Source organism: Zootoca vivipara, chromosome 8 (assembly GCF_965207765.1).
Source record: "Zootoca vivipara chromosome 8, rZooViv2.hap1.1, whole genome shotgun sequence".
Classification (NCBI taxonomy): Eukaryota; Metazoa; Chordata; class Lepidosauria; order Squamata; family Lacertidae; genus Zootoca; species Zootoca vivipara.
The window spans coordinates 77,847,662-77,873,128 of NC_142591.1; the positions used below are offsets into that span (position 1 = coordinate 77,847,662).

Here is a 25,467-nt window from a genome sequence, read left to right on the forward strand (position 1 = left end):
GAACACTGTCCAACCATCTCGTCCTCTGTCGTCCCCTTCTCCTTGTGCCCTCCATCTTTCCCAACATCAGGGTCTTTCCCAGGGAGTCTTCTCTTCTCATGATGTGGCCAAAATATTGGAGCCTCAGCTTCAGGATATGTCCTTCCATTGAGCACTCAGGGCTGATTTCCTTCAGACTTGATAGGTTTGATCTTCTTGCAGTCCATGGGACTCTCAAGAGTCTCCTCCAGCACCATAATTCAAAAGCATCAATTCTTATTCAAAACCATAAATTCTTTCTTAAACTGTAGCACCTGGAAATGGACACAGTATTCTGATGAAGGCAGAATAGAGTGGGACTGTTCCTTTGGTTTAGACCAGGCATCCCCAAACTGCGGCCCTGCAGATGTTTTGGCCTACAACTCCCATGATCCCTAGCTAACAGGACCAGTGGTCGGGGAAGATGGGAATTATAGTCCAAAACATCTGGAGGGCTGAAGTTTGGGGATGCCTGGATTAGACACTATACTTCTGTTGATGTGAGGGGAGAGACTTCATCAGGCAAGGCCTCTTTCTACCTACCTTGCCCCACCCTCTTGTCTCTGCTTCTCAATTTGTATTGTATTATTTCATGTACTGTGGCTTGCCATTGTTTTATTGATTATAGTTTAGAAATTAATTATTGTAACTGTTGAGTGGATTTCTTTTTAACTTTTATATGTTATTATTATTTAATACTATTCTAATGATTGTTGAATGTTACTTTTTTGATGTAGGTTGCCTATTTTAAAGTTAAGTTTTATTATCACATTTTTGTATTGCATTAGATTGTTATAAGGTGTGCATTATTTGTTTCTTCAGCTTGTAAACCTCCTTGAGCATTGTAAGATAGAAAGTCTGTATACAAATTAAAAATGATGATGATGATGAAGATGATGAAGAAGATGCAGCCCACAGTTGCATTAGTTCCCCCCCCCTTTCACCATCACACTGTTTACTTACATTAAGCTTTGTGTATATTATCAGGAGGTCCATTCTGCAAACTGTAGGGACGGGGCCTTCCATGTGGTGGCGCCTACTCTTTTGATTTCCCAGTACCTGGATGCAAGACAGGCAGTATCTCTGCTGACTTTTTGTGCTTACTTGTGACCTTCCTCTTCCAAGAAACCTTTTAAGTTATTATCTTTCCCAGTGTGCATTTGTATTGTAATTTTAGAAAAGGCGTTTCTATTGTTTTATTACTTATTTGCTGCCCTGGGGTCTTTCTAAAAAAAAGAGAGGGGGGAAAGCTGAACACCTTTATGGGTGCCAGGAATTTTACTTTTTGGAAGTACGGCAACCCTAGTAATAAATTCAATGCATAAGTGAATGAATGAGCGGATCTTATCTTCAGCCTTGCATTGCTGTCTTCCTCTAGGATCCGAATTGCTGGAATCAGGGGCATCCAGGGTGTGGTTCGCAAGACTGTTACTGACGAGCTTCAGGCAACCATATGGGAGCCTCAGAACATGGACAAGATAGTGCCCTCCCTGCTGTTTAATATGCACAAGATTGAAGATGTCGACAGGTGTGTACATGCATGCTCGTTAAATCCTACTTAATTTATTTGCAAAAATAAAATAAAATTGTATATACCACCAAATATAATGGTGGCAGGGCCACATTTAGGACCTAAGCTACTGAATTAATGGGGCCCTTTATATGTCCAGCTGTCCTTCGTCAACAACAAATTTCTCTGTGTTGAATATATACTATATGGACCTAATAGGTATCTAAAGCCATTTGCACATGTTGCCATGCAGCCAGTCCATGCAGAATGTAGGCACCCTATATATAAAAGGTAAAGGTACCCCTGACCGTTAGGTCCAGTCGCGAACGACTCTGGGGTTGCGTGCTCATCTCGCTCTATAGGCCAAGGGAGCCGGCGTTTGTCCGCAGACAGCTCCCGGGTCATGTGGCCAACATGACTAAGCCGCTTCTGGTGAACCAGAGCAGAAAACCAGTGATATTTGAGAGAGCAGACTAGCAGGCGAGGCCCATTACTTACATCATAGGAGCCTACAGAACACAAAACACCGTTGCTGTATGTAGGTTTTGTTTTATTTATTTTTTATCATATATTTTGGAAATGTACATCCAGGTTTTTTCCCTTTAAAATTTTTTGGGGGCCCCCAGGAGAGTGGGGCCCTAAGCTATAGCTTGTTTAGCTTATACGTAAATCCGACACTGCGTGGTGGTGAACAACATAGGAGAAACAATAAAAAAATTCATTAATAATACAAGTGTGAAATTCTGCTCTGTGCTAGGCTTTTTATGGTAAGGACCTTTTGTAAAATGCTTTGCGAGCCCCCCCCCCCCCCAGCAGGGAAGCACCATAATGCAGTTCATTCCAGCCATTCTTCTGTAAGCGCTGATATCATGTGTGAGAGCAGGTAGGCGTGGTTTGGGGGAAAGGGCCTTGCAGGCAAAAATTGCACCTGTGCCAGAGGTTTTTCCCTCTATTGCTGATGGTGGGTTGTCCCAAACGTGAAACTGCAGCTGTTGTTGGACTACAATGTCCATCATCCCTTGGACTGGTAGTCAGGGATGATGGGAACTGTAGTCGAAAAACAGCTGGAGACTCAAGTTTGGGAAAGCCTGATCTAAGATATAGCAGGTGGCAAACAGTGAAATGGCTTCTTTGGTGATGGTGCCAGGCATGTAAATGGGACCCACATTTTTATCTTTACCTGGCCATGTAAAGTTGATTTTTCTTCTTCTTATTATTATTATTCTCCTGTACTCTTAAGTTATTAATTGCTTTTAGCTCTGCAAGCGTTGTCTAAATTTTTCTGGGTTTGCATTTTTATTGGTGAGTGCCTCTAAGGTAATCTGCCCTAGAAGCATGGACGAACTGCTGCTCATACACTTCTAAAATAAAATAATTAAAGTTAAATGGTTCTCGGTCTCAGCTTTTCAGTTCCAAGGACAATCGTGGGTCTAGCTAGAGTTGGAGCCAGGGGATTTTTTTGCACCTCGCTGCCCAAAGTGTGGTTGTCATTGCTCGGTACTGAAAATCAAGAGAGGAACTCTATTTAGTACAGAAGATTTAATGGTGGGGATGAGTTGTGGCAGAGTGTTGGTTAATGTTGAATTGGATGTTGGGTTGCTTTTACCCACAGGGTGGCGAAAGATAAATTCAGCCTGTTTAAAAGCCCATTTCAGGTGATGGTTAATTGCATGTATGGAAGGGTTGTGGCTGTGTTGACCTGGGTAAGTGCATTCAGACAAATATAGTTACAACCCTTCCTGTAATTGGGAAGCCCATTCACATGCATGCATCCTCTAAAAACTACAAATATTCCTATGCAAATGTGTGGATATTTAATTAGCTAATTGATTGAAATCCAGGCAGTGGATCAACTAAAGCTTTCAAAATTGGTAATAAAAAGAAAAATACGTGAGTTAAATTTTAACACAACCGCTTTGAAATCTTTGTTTGGACATTGAGAATACTCCACCCAAAAAGGCTAATTTCACACAATCGACCCTCTGGATGCACATATATTAAAGAGCTTGAAAACAGTGTTTATGGATTGTTGAACTGTTGGCCTCATACAGTGCAAGCAATAAGTTTCTTGTCTCATTTTCCTTTTGGATATTATGACTCTTTGCCTACGGAGGCATTGCAGAGAGAAGCATCTTGAAGAGTGGGAGGAATAAGCAGATGGTGGAGGCAGATGGCCATGTGTAGGAGAAAATAGTATCTGCAGCCCCGTAGCGGAGGGATGGAAACACTTTCTCCACTTAAGGAAGAAGAAAACTTTAGGGTTGCTGTTTTCTTTCTTTCTTTTGGCAGCAATGCGATGCTGTGTGTCTTCTTAAAAAACAGCCACTCACAACAGTGGATACCCTGGTTTGATGAATTGCATTAATCATAAGCATATCGTGGAATCACAGAATCATAGACATAGCTGCCAAGTCTCCCGTTTTCCCCGGGAAATTCCCGTTTTTCCAGCTGTTCCTAGCTGAAAAAATGGATTTTTTTTGTTTTTTCCCGGTTTATTCTGGCGTGGCGGCCATTTTGGAACTGGGCGGAGCATGCTCAGAAGCGGCTTTTGATGCTGCTCTTCCCAGTTCCAAAATGGCTGCAGTGCGACTTCTGGAGCAGCGGCCATTTTGGAACTGGGCAAAGCAGCATCAAAAGTCACTTCTGAGCATGCTCCGCCCAGTTCCAAAATGGCGGCAGCGCTACTTCCGGTCTGCTATTTCCGGCCCGGTCCCTTATTTCTCTGACAGCAACTTGGCAGGTATGATCATAGAATTGCAGGGTTGGAAGGGACTCCTTCTGCTAGGCCATGCTGGTCTGGCCTGCACAGCAGTGTTGGAAGCTGTGTGTGACACGCACCACTCAGGTGTGTGTATGTGTGTCCACAACCATGCATGCATACGTGTGAATTTAAACTAACTTACAGGACATATGGTTTTGTTTCAGTCGGATCTGCCCCTCTTCGTCAGCCTCGGGAGGGGAGAAAGAGGAAAACCCCTCTGCGCTGTCTGAGAATTGTTTCAGAGAACTGCTCGGCCGAGCAACATACGGCAACATGAACCATGCTGTCAGGCCAGTTTTTTCGTGAGTAGGAGATCTGGTGTGTGTGTGGGGGGGTGGGTGGGTGGGTGTGGGTGTGCAAAAAAGAAAAAAAAATGGCACCTGCAGTCTCACATTTGGAACTGCACAAAAAGAAGCTGATGTGCAGAATCCGAAGGGTCACAGCTGTTCTCTTGGGGGACACTGAGGGTAGACCACTCCTCCCCCAAAAGAAACCACAATATAGAAGTTCAGTTGTCCTCTTGAATCAGAGCCAGAAGCTTACACCCAGTTATGTGAGTAGCTGCCCCAGTTTGGAATGGGGGAGAAATTCCAACCAGTTTGCATTTCAATGTGTATCTATTCAAATTGCGCTTCTTGAAATACAGTGATGCCTCGCTTAACGAATGCCCTGCTTAACGAAATTTCTGCTTAACGAAAGGTTTTCTCTAGCGGAGGTTGCCTCGCTAGACGAATTCGTTTTATGAAAAATTCTTCTAGCGAATCGCGGTTTCCCATAGGAATGCATTGAAATTCAATTAATGCGTTCCTATGGGCAAAAAAAAATTCAAAAAAATTTCAATGCATTCCTATGGGATTCGCTAGACGAATTTTTCGTTATAAGAAAAGACCCGTGGAACGAATTACATTCGTCTAGCGAGGCACTACTGTAATACCTGTGTGAACCGAACCACATCTACCTTTCTAAACGTGCTCTTCTCCAATTTCTGCAATGCTGTTCCAACCAAATTATGTGACTGTAAAAATACATAATGACAGAGAATGACTTGCCAAAAAGTGCAATATATTAACTTAATGATTTCAAAAATGGGTACGTTAGGCAGAATTGCAAACAAAACCTGCGTTTTAGGAGAAATGTGCTCTTGATTTTTTTTTTATGAGGCCTTAAAAAGAAGAAGTAAAATTGCAAACTGATGCAAAAATGTAGAGGAGTGAATTTAAGATTAGAAAAACAAGAAAGGGATAGACTGAAATTGGCATACGCATTCCACCCACAGTCACAGCACAGTGGTTTGTAGGACTGGGTCATAAGCTGTGTTCACTGCTCACATTTAGGAAAAACTTGACAATGATTAGGTCCTGTTTGCTCTGAGCACAATGCAAAACAACGTTTGGGTTAGGGGGTGGTTTGGTTTTATTAATTTTATTATACCGTATTATACTTCATCTATGCGGCTGGGACCCTCGTACCTACGGGACCGCCTCTCCTGATATGCCCCGCGGAGGACCTTAAGGTCCACAAACAACAATATTCTGGAGATCCCGAGCCATAAGGTGGCTAGATTGGCCTCAACTAGGGTCAGGGCCTTTTCAGTATTGGCCCCAACTTGGTGGAACGCTCTTTCACAGGAGACCAGGGCCCTGCGGGGATTTGTCATCTTTCTGCAGGGCCTGCAAGACAGAGCTGTTCCGCCTGGCCTTTGGGTTGGATTCAGTCTGACCCCTGTGTTTTCCTCCCTGGATCTATGGACTACTTAAAATGAGGCTGCATTTTAAATTTTAATACAGTAATACCTCGGGTTACGAACGCGATCCGTTCCGGATCGCAGTTCGTAACCCGAATAGTTCGCAAACCGAACGCGATGGGCGCCGCCATTTTGCGCATGCGCAAATTGCGCGATCGCGCGCGCGGCGAAAACTCTTCCGGGTTTGCGCAGTTCGTAACCCGAACTGTTCGCAAACCGAGGTGGTCGTAACCCGAGGTACGACTGTATTGTATTTTAATCTGTATTTTAATTAATTGTTTTCTTTTTTTATGTCTTATTGTAATTTTATTGGTGTTAGCCACCCTGAGCCCGGTTTTGACTGGGGAGGGCGGGGTATAAATAAAAATTTATTATTATTATCTCATTAGACATTTAGACCACCACAGACTGTGGGATCCCAACGAATTTGCTGTCGCCATTTTCAAAATCATCATGTACTCAATACAGGTAAGGTTTAGTTCTCTAACTCTGTGACTTAAAGCAAAATCCAAGGAGGCAGATGTTCTTTGATAACAATCACTCATTGTTTAAATAACAGAAGGCCCCAAAAGGATACCAAATCCCTTCTCCTTCTGAGAAAATATCAGGCACTTACACATTAACTTGGTACTCCAGAGATAGTTGCTACGTTCCCCCCGCCGCCGCCCCCAACTGAAACATTTGTCTCCCAAGAAAGGCAGCTATGTTCGTCATCCTAAGTGGGAAATTTAAGCAGATACTTGACATCTGTGTCGAAATCTCTTTCAGACACTTGACTTTCTTCTCCAACCCGAATCCCAAGTAGGTTAAGTAAAAAAAATTTGCACAGCTGTACAATGCACGAGCAACTGGAATAATAGAATAATAGGATCCCCAAGGGTCGTCTAGTCCAGGCCCCTGCAATGCAAGAATCTCAACATACAACCAGTGCTTAAGAACTCTGTGTCGCAGTGAGTCAGTGCATCTGGCTGTTAACCAGAAGGTTGGAGCTTTGAGCCCACCCAGGGATGGCTGTGGGCAGATTGCGGCATTGGATTGGACTAGATTCCCCGCCCCCCAAGGGTCCTTTCCAGCTCTATAATCCCATGATTCTAAGTGTATGGATCTTCAAAATGTAAAGAGATTATCTCCTAACTGGGATGGAATGCTGCAAGCAGATAGAACTGCTCCTGAAGGATTTGTACTCAAAGGCCTACCTATGGGTTGGCGAAACCAGCTGCTGTAGGCCCCGGGGACACCCACACCCACACACCCAACCCACGGTGGTGCACCACTCCTGTCACAGTGAGATCTAATGTGGGTGAAGCTTCTGCTCCTTCATGCACCGCAACACAAAGGTGTGTGGTAAAGTTTTTTTTCCTGTCCCCCCCCCCCCGGGAGGTGGGATGCTGATACAGTTATTTGACAAGGGCACAAGGGACCCTGTGCACGATGGATACCATTCAGTTTCGTGGCACAAATAAATGGTTTTTGTTTCAATATTTAAAGCCCTAACCGTCCAGCTCTGAAGGCCTTCTGGCGGTTCCCTCACTGCGAGAAGTGAGGTTGCAGGGAACCAGGCAGAGGGCCTTCTCGGTAGTGGCGCCCACCCTCTGGAATGTCCTCCCATCTATCTGAATTTTAGAAGACATCTGAAGGAAGCCCTGTTTAGGGAAGTTTTTAATGTTTAATGTTTTATCGTGTTTTTAATATTCTGTTGGGAGCCAGAGGAAACCCAGCCAGATGAGTGGAGTTGTTGTTGTTGTTGTTGTTGTTGTTGTTGTTACTACTACTGTTGTTGTTTAGTCATTTAGTCGTGTCCGACTCTTCGTGACCCCATGGACCATAGCACGCCAGGCACTCCTGTCTTGCACTGCCTCCCGCAGTTTGGTCAAACTCATGTTCGTAGCTTTGAGAACACTGTCCAACCATCTCGTCCTCTGTCGTCCTCTTCTCCTAGTGCCCTCAATCTTTCCCAACATCAGGGTCTTTTCCAAGGATTCTTCTCTTCTCATGAGGTGGCCAGAGTATTGGAGCCTCAGCTTCAGGATCTGTCCTTCCAGTGAGCACTCAGGGCTGATTTCCTTCAGAATGGATAGGTTTGATCTTCTTGCAGTCCATGGGACTCTCAAGAGTCTCCTACTACTACTACTACAGTATTATTATTAGACCAGAGTCCATAATTCTTTATTGGCTGCATCTTTCCACATGATCCCATCCCCTTTGGTGGGTTAACATCACATTTTGAGGAATATCAGGGACTGCCTTTTACAGAGTGAGACCACTGGACCATTAGCTCAATATTGTCTACACTGGCTCTGCAGGGTTTTTCCTCAGCCCTACCTGGAGATGCTAAGAATTGAACCTGGGACCTTCTGCATGCAAAGCAGATGCTCCACCGCTGAGCTATGGTCCTCCCCCAAGATCTTGCTCTGGTATCAACTCCTCTTCAACCCAGTTTTGCTGAAGCCCATCATATAATTATGTTGCACAAATGACTGACTTCGGTGATCCGGGTAATATGGTTCCTTGTGTGAGGATAAAATTTGGCGCTCTCAAGTGGCTCTCCTCAATTATGGATCTTCTGAATTTTGCACCTCTGGAGATCCATGCCTTTTGTGGGGGAACAGCCTGCACCATCCTAAATCTGGCACTGGTTGCACATTTTCATCTGCTTGCTGCACCCTTTATATTTAATTAATAGGGGGGGGGGAATGATACTCATCTTAGAGAATGCTACATAAGCCCTAACGAGAGCATTTTTTTTAAAAAAAAGAAATTTTGGGAGTGGGGCAAGGGAGTAGAGATCTTTGTGCACAGCAGGTAAAAACGTTGTCAACACCAGTTTAGTGTTTCCTCAGGCAGTTTGCATGAGAAAGAGCAATTGGAATTAAAGATCGCAGGAAGCAGCTTTTAATTTGCAATTGAAACCGACAAGTATTTTTTTATTATTATTTCTAGGCGCAGTACTCTCATCACGTGATACAAGAAATTCTGGCACACCTGGATTCTCGCAGGAGAGATTTCCCCCGAGTCCGAGCGGGTATCATCCAGGCCCTTTTGCAAGCTGTGGCCATTGCTGCAAAAGGTTCCATAGGTAAGTGCCATGCTATAAGCATATCTGGCCGGGATTGGACACTAATTCTCCATCATGTTGAGAGGGGCAAGTCTGCACCTGCTCAATGGCACCTCTCCTATCCATGTGGAAATATGATGTGTGCTGTGATTGTGGTGAAGTAGAGATTCTCTCCCCTACACTGGAGAAATCAGCTACCCGATTTTGGTCTGTGTCTACTGACTTTTATGTACGTAGGTTTTACTTGTACGTTCCTTCGCCAAATGGACATGTAAGGACATTGGAGGTGGGTTAGGATACCAGGCTAATTGTAAGGGGGAGGGCTTATAGAGAACAGCCCCCCCCATCAGAAGCAGCCCATCTCTAAGCAGTCATGAAAGCGAAGGGGCGGATGAGGAAAGTCAGGAGACGGAAAGGGAGTGCCAGACCTCTGGCAACATCCAGGAGCCCCTGCTCCACAGGCAGGAAGAGAGGGAGAGGGAAAGAGAGGAGAGGACACAGGCAGAACGCAGACCCTTCCCCCTGACACCAGAATTGAGAAGGAGGAGAAAGGGGAGGAGATTCACTGTCCCGAGGCTCTTATGTTGGTCCAAATCACGGAAGGGGGCAGTGCCGGATTCTGACAAGACATGCAACCAGCAGCTCACTTCACTGTAAATAATGTGCACTAATAAAAACTTCTGAAAGACAAGCATGAGGAGGGTCGTTACTCAAGAGTAGTCGCAACAACCCTGACACTAATGAAAAGAGCAATTACATATTTCTTCCCTGCCATGTCATGAGCCGGATCAGGAAAGAAATATTGTCTTCCTTCCTCACTGAAATGTCTGGTTTTATATGTTTGTTAGATTTCTGTCCTGGCTTTGCTCCCAAAGAAGTCCAGGGCTCCTTGAAACAGATGCAAATGGTTGCAAATGATTTAATAATCTAATAAGTAAAAACAGTCCCATGACTTTTAGTCTAGACTTGAATTACTTTATTTTATTATAATTGTTTTGATACTATTCATATTTTTTCTCTGCCTGTGCACTAATGACAAAATCCCCTTAAATTCTTGATTTACGTTATGAAGTGTTTGTTTTATTATTTTTTAATATTTAAAAGGATGCCATCTTTTTTTTTAGTCCCAAAGAAAACATTTTTATATTTGCTGTTGCAGATCAAACAACAGGTTGTGGAAGCATTGTCAGATGTGTGGAAGGGGAAAAAAAATAAAAGACTGAACCAGTGACTCATTTCAAAGTCACACTAATTATGGTGCAATCGAGCCAATTGCCTCATCTGTGTATTTTCATTTGGGAACATGCACAAATTGCTCCCAGTTGGAAGCCCTGACCGGCTAACAATGAACAGTAGTCTGGCACAATGTGTGTGTACTAGCTCATCAGCACTTTGGGGAACAGCAAACAATAGTATAAATTGCAAATCCCAAAAATGATGGTGAGCGCGTGTTGGCAGCTTTCAGAAAGGCGTAAATAGCCGCGGCTGGAGGGGAGGAGTATGTAAATTAGGGGAACACCCCCTAATTTAAAGTTGCAGCAGAATGATGATTTGGGCAACATTTCCAGAGCGCTTAAGACTGATTTGGTTTAACTCCAGGAATTCTGGAGGTGGCAGTGGGAGGGGCGGGTGATAAATGTGTCTGGTTATAAAGCCAGGAGAGAGTTGGCAGTGAAAAGCCAATCCTTGGGGTGGGAGTGGCACACTGAACTTTGGTTTCGGACTTAATTTGATTTATTGTATTTCAATGCATCTTTCCATTTAAACAAATCCCAAAGTGTTTTACAAACAGTAAATAACAGTAACATTATTGAGCACCACAAGTACAGCATAAATCATGTAATATAATTAACAGATCGCCAGTAAAAACAATTGCAATCTATAAAACGCCATTGACAAACCGGTAACTAACAAATAAGCGTCACAACTGCAGCATAAGTCATATTATATGGTAGGATTAGAAGAGGATTAGGCAAATTCTTGGAGGGGAGGGCTATCGACAGCCACTAGCCATGATGGCTACCTTCCACCCCCACAGTTGGAGGCAGCAATGCTGTTCCAAATACCAGTTGCTGGAAACAACAGATAAGGAGGGGGCTGTTGTGCTGGAATCCTGCTTGCTGCTTTCCCATAGGCATCTTCCTGGCCACTGTGAGACCAGGATGCTGGACTAGATGGGCCATTGTCATGATCCAGCAGCTTCGTCTTATGTTCTCAATAAGGCATGAATAATCTATAAAGCAAGATTAACAAAATAGCAATTAAAAAATAAGCTAAACGCTGTTCGCACACACACACTTTCCCCTCACCAATGACTCAGAATCCTGCAGTCTGTTCAATTCATTAAAATACACACACACACACACACACACACACACACACACACACCCCAATTATGCAGGTGTTGGAGAAATTTAAAAGGGGTTCCTAGAATGGAGCTCTCCCTTCCAGAAACCCAAAAGGAGAGGATGCAGGCTCCAAATGAAAAGTTGGGCCTTTATTGAAACACAAATGCACACAGGGACAGTGTCAAAAGTAAGGAGGAGGCACACACACATACCCCACTCACACACAAAAACAAGTATCACTACAGCCACCCAACAGGGCCCTCTTAAGCATGTTGGGCGCCCTACCGCCGTGGTGCGGAGATCACTCTGGCGCCCCCCGCCCCGTTTCTCGCCATGTCTGGTGGGTGGGCGCGGCGCGGCGCCCCCCTGGCACCCCTGCGCCCTGGTGCCCTGCACCACCCAGCCTTCCCTTAGAGCCGGCCCTGCCAATCAAGGGCAACCAACCACGCCTTAGGCCACCCCATCCTCTCGCACCACCAAGGAAATACAACAAGCAAATAGTAAGAGAACCCACACAAGTGACACTGGCACAAAACCCCACACATACACTAAGTAGAAGAATAGAAGCATTGCCACCCCACCCCACCCCACTCGCCATTCCCCCCCCTGCCCCTATTTTCTTCCTAACTTAACACTGTATGTAGCACTAATGTCTCACAACAAATGAAACTGATCTGTAGAAAACGCAACCTGAAAAAAGAGACAATGCATGTATTTTTATAAACTAATACATTTCAAATAAAAATATATTTTTAAAAAGTAAGGAGGAGGCTGCAAAGAACCACATCCAAAACAATGTTTCTGAAACACTTCCAGACTGCACACGTGATTTCAGTTCTCTAATCAAAGGGTCACAGCAGTCTTAACAATTGCAGCCCAATGCCATCAGCCTGAACCAATCGAAACCATTTGGCTCTTCAAATCAGCCCTGATCATAATATCCTGTGATTACATATAATCATTTTTCAATGTCTTTCTTTATTAAGACTAATTTTCCTATTCATTAAATGTCTCCCAATATCCTCTTTCATCTGTCTACAAAACAATTCAAGATTAATCACAATTGCCATGCCTAGCTGATTCTCTGTTCATGCATACAATGGCCACCAAAGATTCTATCAGGTTATTCTTTCCAGTGTTCTGGAATGGGGGATTTACTACACACACAACCTAAAAGCAGCTAGTTCTGTACTGTAAAAGGCACGCACAACCCTCTTCAGTTTAGCTAGGCCATAGGCTCAAAAGAAAACGGAATCATCAAAATGATACAGTTTTATGAAATTGTCATTTTCTCCATCACAGGAGGACCCTGTTCTGATAGACATACCTATAACAGAGCTATTTTTAAACTTATAAGTTATTAAGTTAAACCTGTGAACCGTCAATTACAAAAAAATGCAACCATCTCAATGTCCTTGGGTTTATTCAGCTGCTTCCCTTTGGGCCTCTGCTGCTATAGCCAATGCTGCTTCATATTGTGTGTGTGTGTGTGTGTGTGTGTGTGTGAGTGACGGTTTTACGCTGTTTGTTATAGCTTTATCAACCTGACCCATCAAGGGTTCAAATCAAAATCAAAGCTTTATTACGGTCATATGCCAGCTATTAAAACTAAAAATGCTTTACAAAGCTATGGGAGTTGTCACTCGGGGTGGATATAAGAGTCTATGAGTTTGAAGGGGCTATGTTTCCAGAGGGCGGGTCCAGCTGGCCTTTCCCCACCAAGGGTTAACTCAGACTCCGTGTCGACTGACTGGACATTCCATGAGGGGAGGGGAATGGTTGAATGTTGAAAGAGAAGGAACAGCCATTTGGTCAGTTGAGAGGGTGCTGGGGGAGCGGGAGTGTGAGGGTGGTTGTACAGTGGTACCTCGGTTTATGAACACAATTGGTTCTGGAAGTCTGTTCATAAACCGAAGCGTTCATAAACCGAAGCAAACTTTCCCATTGAAAGTAATGGAAAGTGGATTAATCTGTTCTAGAGGATGAAAAAAAACCCTAAAGCAGCAATTTAACGGAGCGCTTCCGTGGCTGCAGCCCAGTCACGGAAGCGCTCGCCAGCCTCTGGGAGGCATCGGAACGAAGGCCCAGCCTCCCCGAAGGTATCGGACGCTCCGGTGTCTTCAGGGAGGTTTGGCCTTCGCTCCAATGTCTTCGGGGAGGCCGGGCCTTCGCTCCGGGCCTCCAGGAGCCATCAGAGCGAAGGCCCGGCCTCCCCAAAGGCATCGGACGCTCAGTAGGCCTCGGGCACCTTGGTTTACGAACTTCCGGGTTAGGAGTGTTTGTAAACCGAAAATTCGTAAACCGAGGTGTTCGTAAACCACTGTAAAGAAGATCTAGGAGAGTAGGTTTAGGTTAGGTAGTTGTTAGGTTATCTAGTACATGAGTAACAAGGATATTACCATTAAAACTAAGCTTGTACAACAGGAATATCTTAAAGCAACCATTACGTTCTTGAGAAATAAAATTTCCAGTGTTAAAGTGCCAATCAGAAAATCGTCTGTGTTATTTCCCAGCCAAGGTACATGAAACTCATTCATGAGGACACCCATTAAAAGGACAACATTTCCTTCAAGAGTGGAACTGTTAGTTTGTATCTTTGGGGGTGCACCAAGAGGGCGAGCCAGGCAGACAGACCCAGGGTGTCATAAAGTGACCTCAGGGAAGGGGCAAGCTTTTACAGAAAGGGATTCTTAGAGGCAGAACTCCCTATACTGTGGACACAAGGGATAGTCTCAGATACAGCCCTGAACTTTAATAGGTACCTGGCCACGGTTGTGCTGGAAGAGGACTCTCTTTTGTATAAAAGAAGAGGAAATAGAATAAAACCCTCGAGTGCATGAGGGAATACAGAAAGGCTAAGGGGAGCAATGGGGGGGGGGGAGGCTCGATTTACCCCAGACCATCCCTGTTAGTTCTTTTAATAAGTGAGAGGTAGAATAAATAAGGTGGCAACAAGGGTCTTTCATCGCAGTGGGCATGACAGCTTGGACTTGATGTTCTGGGTCTGCACTGAGCGACTTGCTGCTGGCAGAACAAGCAAGGAGACTCCAGGACTCTGAGCCAACTCCAAGTTGCAGATGCCCCATAGGGAATGGGCCCAAACCTGAGCCCCAGTTACCACCATGATCAACAAGAAGATGGTAACTTTGGCTTTGTTGAGACTTTAGCCATTGTTGCAGACCCCCATGCCCTTTGTCCAGGCAATACAGATCCACACACAGAGTCACAATAACAACAAGGCCTTCTGCCTGTCCTGGGACTTTATTGGGACCCCCTCTTGAGGCAGCAATAGATGCCCATAGCTCAGCCTGGTCCCAGTGTGCTTGGTGGATTCAGGCTAAGGGGTCACTTGCTTCTGAGCCCTTTGACTCCCCAGTTGCTGTAGACTGTGGGGTTTGGGGAGGGACAGTTCTAGTGGTCCTCTGGGTAGCAATTTTAGGACCTTCAAAGGTCACAGCCAATGAGCTAATTCCCCAGTTATACCTTTGGAGGTAGAAAGCAAATAAAAAGTGGAGAATGGGTTCTCCATTAATGGTCCATGACTCTCAGCACATTTAGCTGAAGACTACACCTGTGGAGAATTTTTTCACTTTTTTGTGTTTAAGAAAGCTGAAGTAAGATCAGGCCCGGTGCATCCATTTAGGCCTAGTCCATTGCCTAGGGCGCGAAAATGGAGGGGGCGCTGCCGAGCCTGCCCCGCAAAAACCCCGCGCCACCGCCGCCCTCCCAAGGCGCACACTCGCGCTCCTTCCGCCTATGGAGGGGACGCCGAGAGCTCCCCAGCGGCGGCGGTAGTGGCTTTCAGCAATGGGCGCTGCTGCTGCCGCTCGCACGCTGCAGCCGCCGCCGCTGAAGAGCTCAAAGCGTCCCCTCCACAGGCAGGAGGGCGCCAATGGAGGGGATGCAGGGGCATCAGTGGCGTGCGTGCGTGCGTCATGACGCATGCACCCGGGGGGCGCCAGAAGCTGTTTTGCTTAGGGCGCAAAAAGCCCTAGCACCGCGCCTGAGTAAGATGCTTCCATTCCATTCTTGACACTGTCCACTTGAAATAGAGAATCCAACATGAGAAGAGCCAAAGGCCCACCTCGTCTAGCATCTGTTGCTCACAGTGGCCAACCAGATGCCCAAGGGGAGCCCCCATGTAGCACCTGAGTGCAACATCACACTCGCTGCCGGTGATTCAAAGCCACTGGTATTCAAAGACATACTTCTCCAAAATTTGGGTCCCAGTGATCCACCCTTTCCTTCCCAAAGGTTGAAGCCGTTGGTTTTCGTCTCTCCACAGGCCCAACTGTCTTAGAAGTGTTTAACACCTTACTGAAGCATCTGCGTTTCAGCGTCGATTTCGAATTAAGTGACAGGCGTAGCTCAGTGAGCAGTGCCAGCTTCAATGCAAGTGCCAAGGAAAATGACGAGAGAATTGTCCAGAATGCTATCATTCAAACAATTGGTGAGTAATTTTAAATAGTTTTAAGGTTTTACCCGTGGGGTGGAGACAAAAGCAGTCCTCCGAACCACCCTGAGATCTGCGGGTACAGGGCGGTATACAGCTGTAAAATAAATAAAAGGAGCTGTGATAATGATAAAAAAATATCATCATCATTATTAAGGTAGGACATGGGAGTGAAGAGCATGTAATATTATTATTAGTAGTAGTTTTACCATTATTTTGTTGTCTCCAATGCTAGTCCTACTGGGAGACACATTTGGCTAACTTAGGTCCATTAATTTATATGAGTCTACTCCTGAGAAAAACTTAGCTGGATGTTTTTATTTATTGCATTTGCTAGCAACTTTATGCAAAAAATAAAAGGTCTCAAAGCAACTTAAGCTGAAAGACAACGTACTAAAAACTAGGAAAACCAGAAAACGCCAAAAGTGCTCATCCAGTGACATAACAATGGCAAATAATAAAATAAGGACTTTTCAAAATTGCACAGTCTCTAGTCCTGATTTAGGAGTAATCCACATACAGTAACCCCTTCGGATGCTGTTTGACTAAAACTCCCATCAGCCTCAGTCAGTAAGGCTGATGGTTGGGAATGATGGGAATTGTAGTCCATTTGGAGAGCACCACATTGGCCACCAAATGCATGTTAACTGGAATATTTTGGGTTTCTTTTTCTTCTTAAAATCTAAAAAAGTCATAACAGGAGAGGGAATTTTTTACATGTAAACCAAGGAAAACAGCAAAAAAAGAAGAACTAAAATCATATGCATGATAAAATCCAGCATGGGGAGACAAAACAATTACCAATTGCTGGTTTTCATTCGGGGCAGAAGAAAATCCATTGTTGTCTGTTAATATTTCTTTCTGGATTTTTTTTTAAAAAAATCTTTTTGCACCTAGGTTTCTTTGGAAGCAACCTGCCAGACTACCACCGGTCTGAGATTATGTTGTTCATTATGGGAAAAGTTCCTGTTCTGGGAGCAACTTCGCACACACTGGACACAAGCCAGTTTGGGTTTGTTCAGATTGCTACATTTTTGGGGCTTCCAGTGGTAAATTTGTTTATCCTAAAAGAGGCAGAAATAAAGGATGACAGGCTTTGCATACAGGCTTGGATCCTGAATACTATGTGCAGATGGAAGCATATAGAGAAGGGGTTTTTCCTCTTTGTCCTTCCTCCTTGCGACTTCTTGCTTCTCCCTGCCAAAAAAAATTCTCTGGAGAATCAGGAACACACACACACACACACACACACACACACACACACACACACACACACACACACCAGGTTGGGATGGGTCAAGGAGGAATCACTCAAAATGGTGTGGAGGGACTTTGCGTGAGGACAACCCAACTCTTAAACTTGCCCTATTCTTTTTAATCTAATTTCCGTAGAGAAAAGTAGCCATAGGCGGTTTCCAATTTTGTCTGTAAAGCGAATAACAACTGGAGAGAAATAGAATTGCATTGCATATGCTGGAATATGCTGCACCAAAGCATAAGTATGTAAGAACATAAGCTCTGCTGAATTGATGCAGCAGCTAAAAAAGCCAATGCAATTCTGGGCTGCATCAATAGGAGTATAGCATCTAGATCAAGGGAAGTAATAGTACCACTGTATTCTGCTCTGGTCAGACCTCACCTGGAGTACTGTGTCCAGTTCTGGGCACCACAGTTCGAGAAGGATACTGACAAGCTGGAACATATCCAGAGGAGGGCAACCAAAATGGCCAAAGGCCTGGAAACGATGCCTTATGCGGAACGGCTTAGGGAGCTGGGTATGTTTAGCCTGGAGAAGAGAAGGTTAAGGATAAAAGCCATGTTCAAATATATAAAAGGATGTCATATAGAGGAGGGAGAAAGGTTGTTTTCTGCTGCTCCAGAGAAGCGTACACGGAGCAATGGATTCAAACTACAAGAAAGAAGATTCCACCTAAACATTAGGAAGAACTTCCTGACTGTAAGAGCTGTTCGGCAGTGGAATTTGCTACCAAGGATTGTGGTGGAGTCTCCTTCTTTGGAGGTCTTTAAGCAGAGGCTTGACAGGCATATGTCAAGAATGCTTTGATGGTGTTTCCTGCTTGGCAGGGGGTTGGACTGGATGGCCCTTGTGGTCTCTTCCAACTTTATGATTCTATGAATCAGAACAAGGGCCCATGTAGCCCAGCATCCTGTTCTCACAGTGCCCAACCAGATCCCCGTGGGAAGCCCGCAAACAGAACCAGAGCGCAAGAGCCCCTTCCCCACCTGCAGTTCCCAGGAACTGGTATTGTGAGGCATACTGCCTCCATCTGTACAGGTAGAACCTAGCCAACATGGTTAGTGTAGCCTTATCTTCCAAGAATTTGTCTAATCCTCTTTTGAAGCCATCCAAGTCGGTGGTCATCACTACCTCCTGTGAGAGTGAATTCCACAGTTCAACTGTGTGCCATGTAAAGAAGTACTTCCTTTTATCTGTCCTGAATCTTCCAACATTCAACTTCATTGGATGTTTCTGAGTTCTGGTATAATGAAAGAAGGAACAAAACATTTCTCTATCTAGTTTCTCCTCTTGCAGGCTCTTACAGGTTGTAAACCTTATCTAGTCACTTACGGCTGATGAGAATCTCTTTCTTGGTTGTTTTATTTTTTTCCCTTTTATGCCACAACTAGCTGACATAGATAGGTACATACGGATTTGCAGGCTTCTAAGACTATTCAAGACCTAATAGCGTCTGTAGATTTCTTTGCAAGATTCTAATAAAACAACCATTATTTCCAGCATCCACCTTTTGCATCTCGCCAGTCTCATTGGTGTTTGCCATCAGCTGTTTAAAATAAGTGTCACAGTGGCCAGAGCAGGCTACTTCAGAGTAACGACGCTACGCAGCTCTGCATTTTATTCTTTTATTGGTGCTGCGTATTTACAGTGCTGAAATCATTGCTATTTACACGGATCGATGTGGTCATTCGGTTTCAGAACCTCCGAATGGCTTTTGGCGCGTCTTTCTCCAACACAAAAGCTTTGGCAGACCCATCCTCTTTCCCCTCCTCTTTCTGCGTAATTCCGGAGTTGGGGGGATGGGTCTCCCCCCCTTATTCGCCCCTTCCTGTCCCACCTGGGACCCTGGCTCCGCTACCTTGCCTGAGCCTCGGACACGACTTCCTGCTTCCCCACTGGAATCGGAGCTCCCTCTGCTTTCCCCTGTGCTCGGGGATGGGCTTGAACTCAGGAGGGGAGGGACTTCGCGATATCCCTTGTCCCTCACATCCACCCCCCTCCCAAGCTCTCCTTCACCCCTCCCCAGGTCCCCCCCAGGTGTCGGTGACGACTGGAAGCCTAAGAACTCAGTACTTTCCGAGCCCGTTGGTGTGAACACCTCCCCCCAGTCCTGCGAGCCCCCCCTTCCGCCTGTGAGGACGGGAATCCCAAAAAGTCCGTGGCGTCAGAGCTGGTGGGGGTAAAAATGTTCTGCCAATCTGCTCCTTCCTCTGACTGGGTGGATCTCGGTGACACCCATACCTCGTCCTCTGGTTCCTCAAACTCCGCTTCCCAGCGCCATGGTGAACTGCTCTCCCGTGCTTCCTCCCCCTCCCCCTCCCTTTCCATGTGCCAGGGCTTGGGTCTATGGGGAAAGAGGGCGTGAAATTCTTCCACCAAGAATTCCTCCTGTATCTGAGTGGCTGGGACCCATTCATTATGGGACGGTGGAGCATCCTCCCATGCCATGAGGTACTCTAGGCCCCCCACCCCCCTCCTTGAATCCAGGATGGCCGTGGCCTCATTGAGTTGCTCCCTGCCTTCCCTCTCCCCCCCTCCCTCGGGGGTTTGTTCGCTGCCTCTGAGCCTGCTGCTTTCCCTGTACGGCGACAGCAGCGATCTATGAAACACTGGGTGCACCCTCATGTCCTCTGGCAGTGCCAGTCTGAAGGCCACCGGGTTGACCTGTTGCGTGACCGTGAAGGGGCCCAACCTTCTGGGCGCCAGCTTTTTGCACCTCCCTCTGATGGGAAGGCCCTCCGAGGACAACCAAACCTTGTCCCCCACCCTGATGACCTCCCCTTGTCGCCTGTGGCGATCTGCCCCCTTCTTGTACGCTTCCTTGGCTCTCTCCAAGTGTTCTCTGAGCTGCTGGTGCACCGTCTCCAGTTCCTCTGCCCAATCCTCAGCCTGCGGGCCCTCCTCCTCCTCCTCCCCCTCCCTCTCTGGGAAAGATCTGAGGTCGCGCCCATAATTGGCCTTAAAGGGCGACACCCCTGTGGAGACGTGCACTGCATTATTGTAGGCAAATTCTGCCAGGGGCAGGCGATCCACCCAGTCTGTTTGCCTCTGGCTGACGTAGCATCTGAGGTACTGCTGCAGGATGGCGTTGACCCTCTCCGCCTGTCCATTAGTCTGCAGGTGTCTAGCCGTCGACAAGCTGACTTCCACCTGCAGGAGGTTCATGAGTCGCCGCCAGAACCTGGAAACAAATTGGCGGCCACGATCCGAAATAACTCTTAAAGGCAATCCATGCAGTCTGAAGACGTGGTCAACAAACAGTTTGGCTGTTTCTTCTGCGGAGACCGCCCTGGCACACGGTATAAAATGGCACATCTTGGACATAAGGTCCACCATCACCAACACTGCTGTCTTGCCTCTGGAAGAAGGCAGATCTGTGATGAAGTCCATGGACACCACTTCCCACGGCCTGTGTGGTGTGGCTAAGGGCTCCAGCAATCCTGCTGGCGGTGCTCTGACCACCTTTGCCCGCTGGCAGGTGTCACAGCCCCGTACATAGTCTCGAACATCTTCCCGCACCCCTGGCCACCAGAAGTGTCTCATGACCAGGTGAGCGGTTTTGTCCCTTCCAAAATGACCCGCCATTGGGTTGTCGTGCATCTGCTTGAGGACCTTACGTCTAAGCTGGGTGGTGGGCAGGTACAGTGCACCCTTGTAGAAAAGCAGCCCACTGCGTTCTGCAAAGTCTATCGCCTGCTCCCTCCCCCCTCTCAGTTCTCTGAAGATGCGGTTGGCAAATTCATCCGCTGCTGTCAGTGCTGTGAGTTCTGTCTCACTCACCACTGCTGCTCCGCAGGACCATGCTGACGGGGGGAAAATGTGCCTGGGTGCCGGTGGCGCCTCCTCCTCCATGTACTCCGGTTTGCGGGAGAGGGCATCCGCCCTGACATTCTGCTCCCCCGGGATGTAGTGGATGGAGAAGTTGAAGTTCGAGAAGAACTCTGCCCACCGTATCTGCCGCTGGTTGAGCACCCTGGCAGTTCTCCAGAACTCCAGGTTCTTGTGGTCTGTGCACACCTGGATGGGGTGCTTGGCGCCCACCAGGAAGTGTCTCCAATGCTGGAACGCAGCGTGGATCGCAAGAAGTTCCCTATCAAACACCGTGTAGTTGCGCTCTGGCTGGGTCAGCTTCCTGGAGAAGAAGGCACAAGGTCTCCACTCTCTGTTGGCGTCCAGTTGCAACAAAATGGCGCCCAGAGCTCTATCAGAAGCATCGGTCTCCACGCGAAGGGGCGCGTCCTGAACCACGTGGAACAGGTTCTGGTCTGAGGCGAACACCCTCTTGAGACTTTCGAACGCTGCTTGCGCCTCTGGTGTCCATCTGAACTTCTGCTTGCCTCTCAGGCAGTCAGTGATGGGAGCCGTAACGCGAGAAAAGTTCTTGATGAACTTCCTGTAGAAGTTGGCGAAGCCTAGTAGTCGTTGGGCATCCTTGCGCGTCCTGGGGCTGTGCCAGTCCAGGATGGCCTGCACCTTGTCCTTGTCCATCGCTAACCCCTTGTCTGACAGCTTGTAGCCCAGGAAGTCCACCTCTTTGGTGTGAAACTTGCACTTCTCCAGCTTCACATACAGGTGGTTCTCCTTCAGGCGCTGCAACACCTCCCTGACGTCATTCACATGCTGCACTGGGTCATTGGAATAGATAAGGATGTCATCTAGGAAGACCAAGCAGGTCTTGAACAGGAGGGACCCCAGGACGTGGTGCATGAAGGCCTGGAAGCATGCTGAGCCCCCTTGCAACCCGAAGGGCATCACCAGATATTCAAAAGAGCCCAGAGGCGTGAACATCGTGGTTTTCCATTCATCGCCTTCCCGGATCCTGATCAAGTTGTACGCCCCCCTCAGGTCTAGCTTGGTGAAAATCTTGCCCCTGCGTGCCGCTGTCAGGAGATCATCCACTCTGGGCATGGGGAAAGCCACTGGCTCTGTCACAGAATTCAGCCGTCTAAAATCCACCACAAGACGGCGCTGTTGCGTGTCTTTCTTGTCCACCCAGAAGACCGGGCTGCCCCCTGCTGCCTTGCTTTCTCTGATGAACCCCCGCTTGAGGTTCTTGTCGATGAAAGCGCGCAGATCCTCCAGTTCTTGGTCTGACATGGCGTACAGCTTGGCTGGGGGTATAGTTGCCCCTGGCACCAGGTTGATCTGGCAGTCAAAAGGCCTGTGTGGGGGTAGGTGGTCGGACTCCGCTTCGCTGAAGACCTCCTGCAGGTCCCAGTACGGCTTGGGTATCGCCTCACCCCCTTTGACGTGCATGGTGGCCACCGTGGCTATTGGAGGCCCCTCCCCTGGTTGGTGCTGCATGCAATGTTCCAGACAAAAGTCCGACCCAAACGTGATGCATCTCTGGTGCCAACTGATGGAGGGGTCGTGGCGCGCCAGCCAGCTCATGCCCAAGACGATGGGGGGGGTCTGAGATGGTGGTGACGTTGAATGCCAGTGTCTCTGAGTGCCTTCCCACCGTCATTCTCATGGGGGGGGGTTTGATGAGTGATGGCCCCTCCCAGCAACTCTCTGCCGTCAATGGTTGCCACGTGCAGAGGAAAATCCAGCTGCAGAAGCTGGATCTGGTGCTGTTCTGCAAAGTTCCTCGAGAAGAAGTTCGCTGACGCCCCACTGTCAATTAGGGCGAGGACCGTCAGGGGATAGCCATTTGGGAGCGTTAGCGTCACTTCTAGAACCACTCCTGCTCTGGGAGGGGTGGGCTGGCTCTGCTCCTCTCTGTGCGGGTGGGCGGGCTGGGGCTGTTGTCTGCTGACTGTGCCTGGCTGCTGCCCCTTGTCTCCTGCAGCCAGGCTTTCCCGTTTCCCTGCTGTGGTGCTGCATCAGTGGGGGAGGGCATAACCGTTCCCGCCTTTCCTTGCCACTCCCTGCGATGTGGGCAGTCTCTGACGAGATGCTGGGGGGAGTTGCAGAGAAAGCAATTCCCGCCTCTTCCCTCCCTGCGTCTTGTCGCCGCTGGGGTTTGAAAAGCCCGCGCGCGCGCGCTATCAATTTGCATGGGTTCCTGGTCCTGGCTGGCCCCAGGCGTGGCTTGAAAGGGTTGTTGGGGGAGTGGCTTCTCCTGCGACCGTGGGAACCAAGCCCGCTTTGCGCGCGTTGCTTGCTTGTCGCTCCACCGGGATTCCTGTCTCACCCCCACCGCCAGAGCCGCTTTGCTCAGCTGATCCATAGTACTGGGCTTTGGACCTCTCGAGAGCTCATCCTTCACCTCCTCATGCAAACCCAAGTAGAACGCCGCTTGCATTGGGGCTGACTCTAGTTCCCACCCCAGTCTGTGCACCAGCATGGTGAATTTCGCCCAATATGCGCGAACTGTCATATTTCCTTGGCGTAAATTATGAAGTTCCTCCTTAGTCTGGTCCATATGACTATCGGACGAATACATCGTTTTCAGACCTTCTAGAAATAGTTTGACATTCTTCATGCAAGGATTCTTTGTTGCGATTAACGGTCTTAGCCACTCCCTGGCTGCCCCGGTAAGGTGCTCCACAATAAACGCTACCCTGTGCTCATCATCAGGGAACTCATCATGGTGCAGCTCAAGAGCATACACAATCTCAGTCTCAAAGCCATGATATTCCCTCGGGTCTCCATTGAACTTGCTTACTAGGGTCCCGGCTCTCCTTCCTGGCAGCACTTGGACTTGGGGTGCCCCTCCCGCCTTGTCTTTCTCTGCATCCAGCTTGTTTTGGAGGTCTACCGCCACCGCCCTTAATTGCTGCTCTCTTTCCTGGAGCGCTCTCACCTGTTCCGCAAGTTGTAGCCGGTCGTCCTGGACCTTCTTGGTTTCTTCTTTAGCTGCCTTTAATTCCCCCTGCGCCTGCTGCGCCAGCTGCTGCAGGTCTTGCTGGGCTTTCTCCGCGATCTGCCGCCATTTCTCCGCCTCTGACACACTCATCCCGGCAACTCCAAAGTAGCCCAAAAAAAGATTCGGAGGTTGCTGTCACAGTGGCCAGAGCAGGCTACTTCAGAGTAACGACGCTACGCAGCTCTGCATTTTATTCTTTTATTGGTGCTGCGTATTTACAGTGCTGAAATCATTGCTATTTACACGGATCGATGTGGTCATTCGGTTTCAGAACCTCCGAATGGCTTTTGGCGCGTCTTTCTCCAACACAAAAGCTTTGGCAGACCCATCCTCTTTCCCCTCCTCTTTCTGCGTAATTCCGGAGTTGGGGGGATGGGTCTCCCCCCCTTATTCGCCCCTTCCTGTCCCACCTGGGACCCTGGCTCCGCTACCTTGCCTGAGCCTCGGACACGACTTCCTGCTTCCCCACTGGAATCGGAGCTCCCTCTGCTTTCCCCTGTGCTCGGGGATGGGCTTGAACTCAGGAGGGGAGGGACTTCGCGATATCCCTTGTCCCTCACAATAAGTTTGCAAGTGTATTTTGAGAGATGTTTTTATTATTGAACAATAATACTTTGTTTTGTTTTACAGCATGATTGGGGGGACGACGACATTTTTTTTCCTTGTTTTACACTTGAATTTATTTGCTCACTGGGCCCTTTCCAGTCCTGTGTTGCTATATTGAGCCTTCTGATCACCTAACAAATTAATTTCCCTCTCCAATAATTCATGAGGGACCCGTCCAGCCTTATAGAATGTGGTTAACTGGAAACACCTTCGGCTTTCTATAAAGCTAAAAGTTCTGACCAATGTGGCAGAAGGCTGCCTATTTTGGTCTCGATTGATTCTTTAGGCTTCTGAGAAATGCTTTCCAGAGGAGAATTGTGCTGATAAATGGGCTTCTGTTGGAAATGAATAATTCAGAATCATTCGACTTCATTCTCTGCTCATCGATTTTTAGACGGGGAGTCACGAAGCAGCGAACTTAAGCCACTCGGGATGATTCCTGTTGTGATGGGGATTTTATTCCTCCGTAAATTCAAATCATCAATACATAGTTATATTTTATTCATTGCTTTTCTAAGGAAACCACAAGACTCCCATGGCTTTTTATTTTTCAGTTTAAATTAGGCATATCAACCTCTAGAACTCTTTATCGGTCTGGTTATTTTCTGTGCTGCATACAAAGGAGCAGACCTCTCAGCCCTCTTGGTAATATTTTTCTTGGAATGAGGCTAGCAAATGATGCATAATATTTTATGCATAATATACTAGTGTGCATAATATTTTATGCATAATATACTAGTGTGCAACTGAGGACTGTCCAGACAGCAGTTGCTCTCCCCAACCCTCTACCACATAGTTTCATGCTGCAGAGAGAAGCAATTAAGTGTTCCGAAGCAAATTGTGCTCCGCTGTCCACTACTTCTGATTCTGCAGTCCCATTCTAATTTTGCTAATCCATCTCAG

The 25,467-nt window shown here is 47.2% G+C and overlaps 1 protein-coding gene across 3 annotated transcripts in view; it reads left to right on the forward strand.

The window, feature by feature from the left end:
• EFR3A (EFR3 homolog A) overlaps window positions 1-25,467 on the forward strand; it is a 93,819-nt gene that overhangs the window by 39,812 nt on the left and 28,540 nt on the right. For all 3 annotated transcript variants that reach the window (XM_060277610.2, XM_060277608.2, XM_088675900.1), the window contains exons 7-12: window positions 1,397-1,546; window positions 4,454-4,591; window positions 6,423-6,501; window positions 8,974-9,109; window positions 15,722-15,886; window positions 16,787-16,901. In XM_060277610.2, the coding sequence (XP_060133593.1) occupies window positions 1,397-1,546; window positions 4,454-4,591; window positions 6,423-6,501; window positions 8,974-9,109; window positions 15,722-15,886; window positions 16,787-16,901 (783 nt within the window). The remainder of the gene's footprint in view (window positions 1-1,396; window positions 1,547-4,453; window positions 4,592-6,422; window positions 6,502-8,973; window positions 9,110-15,721; window positions 15,887-16,786; window positions 16,902-25,467) is intronic.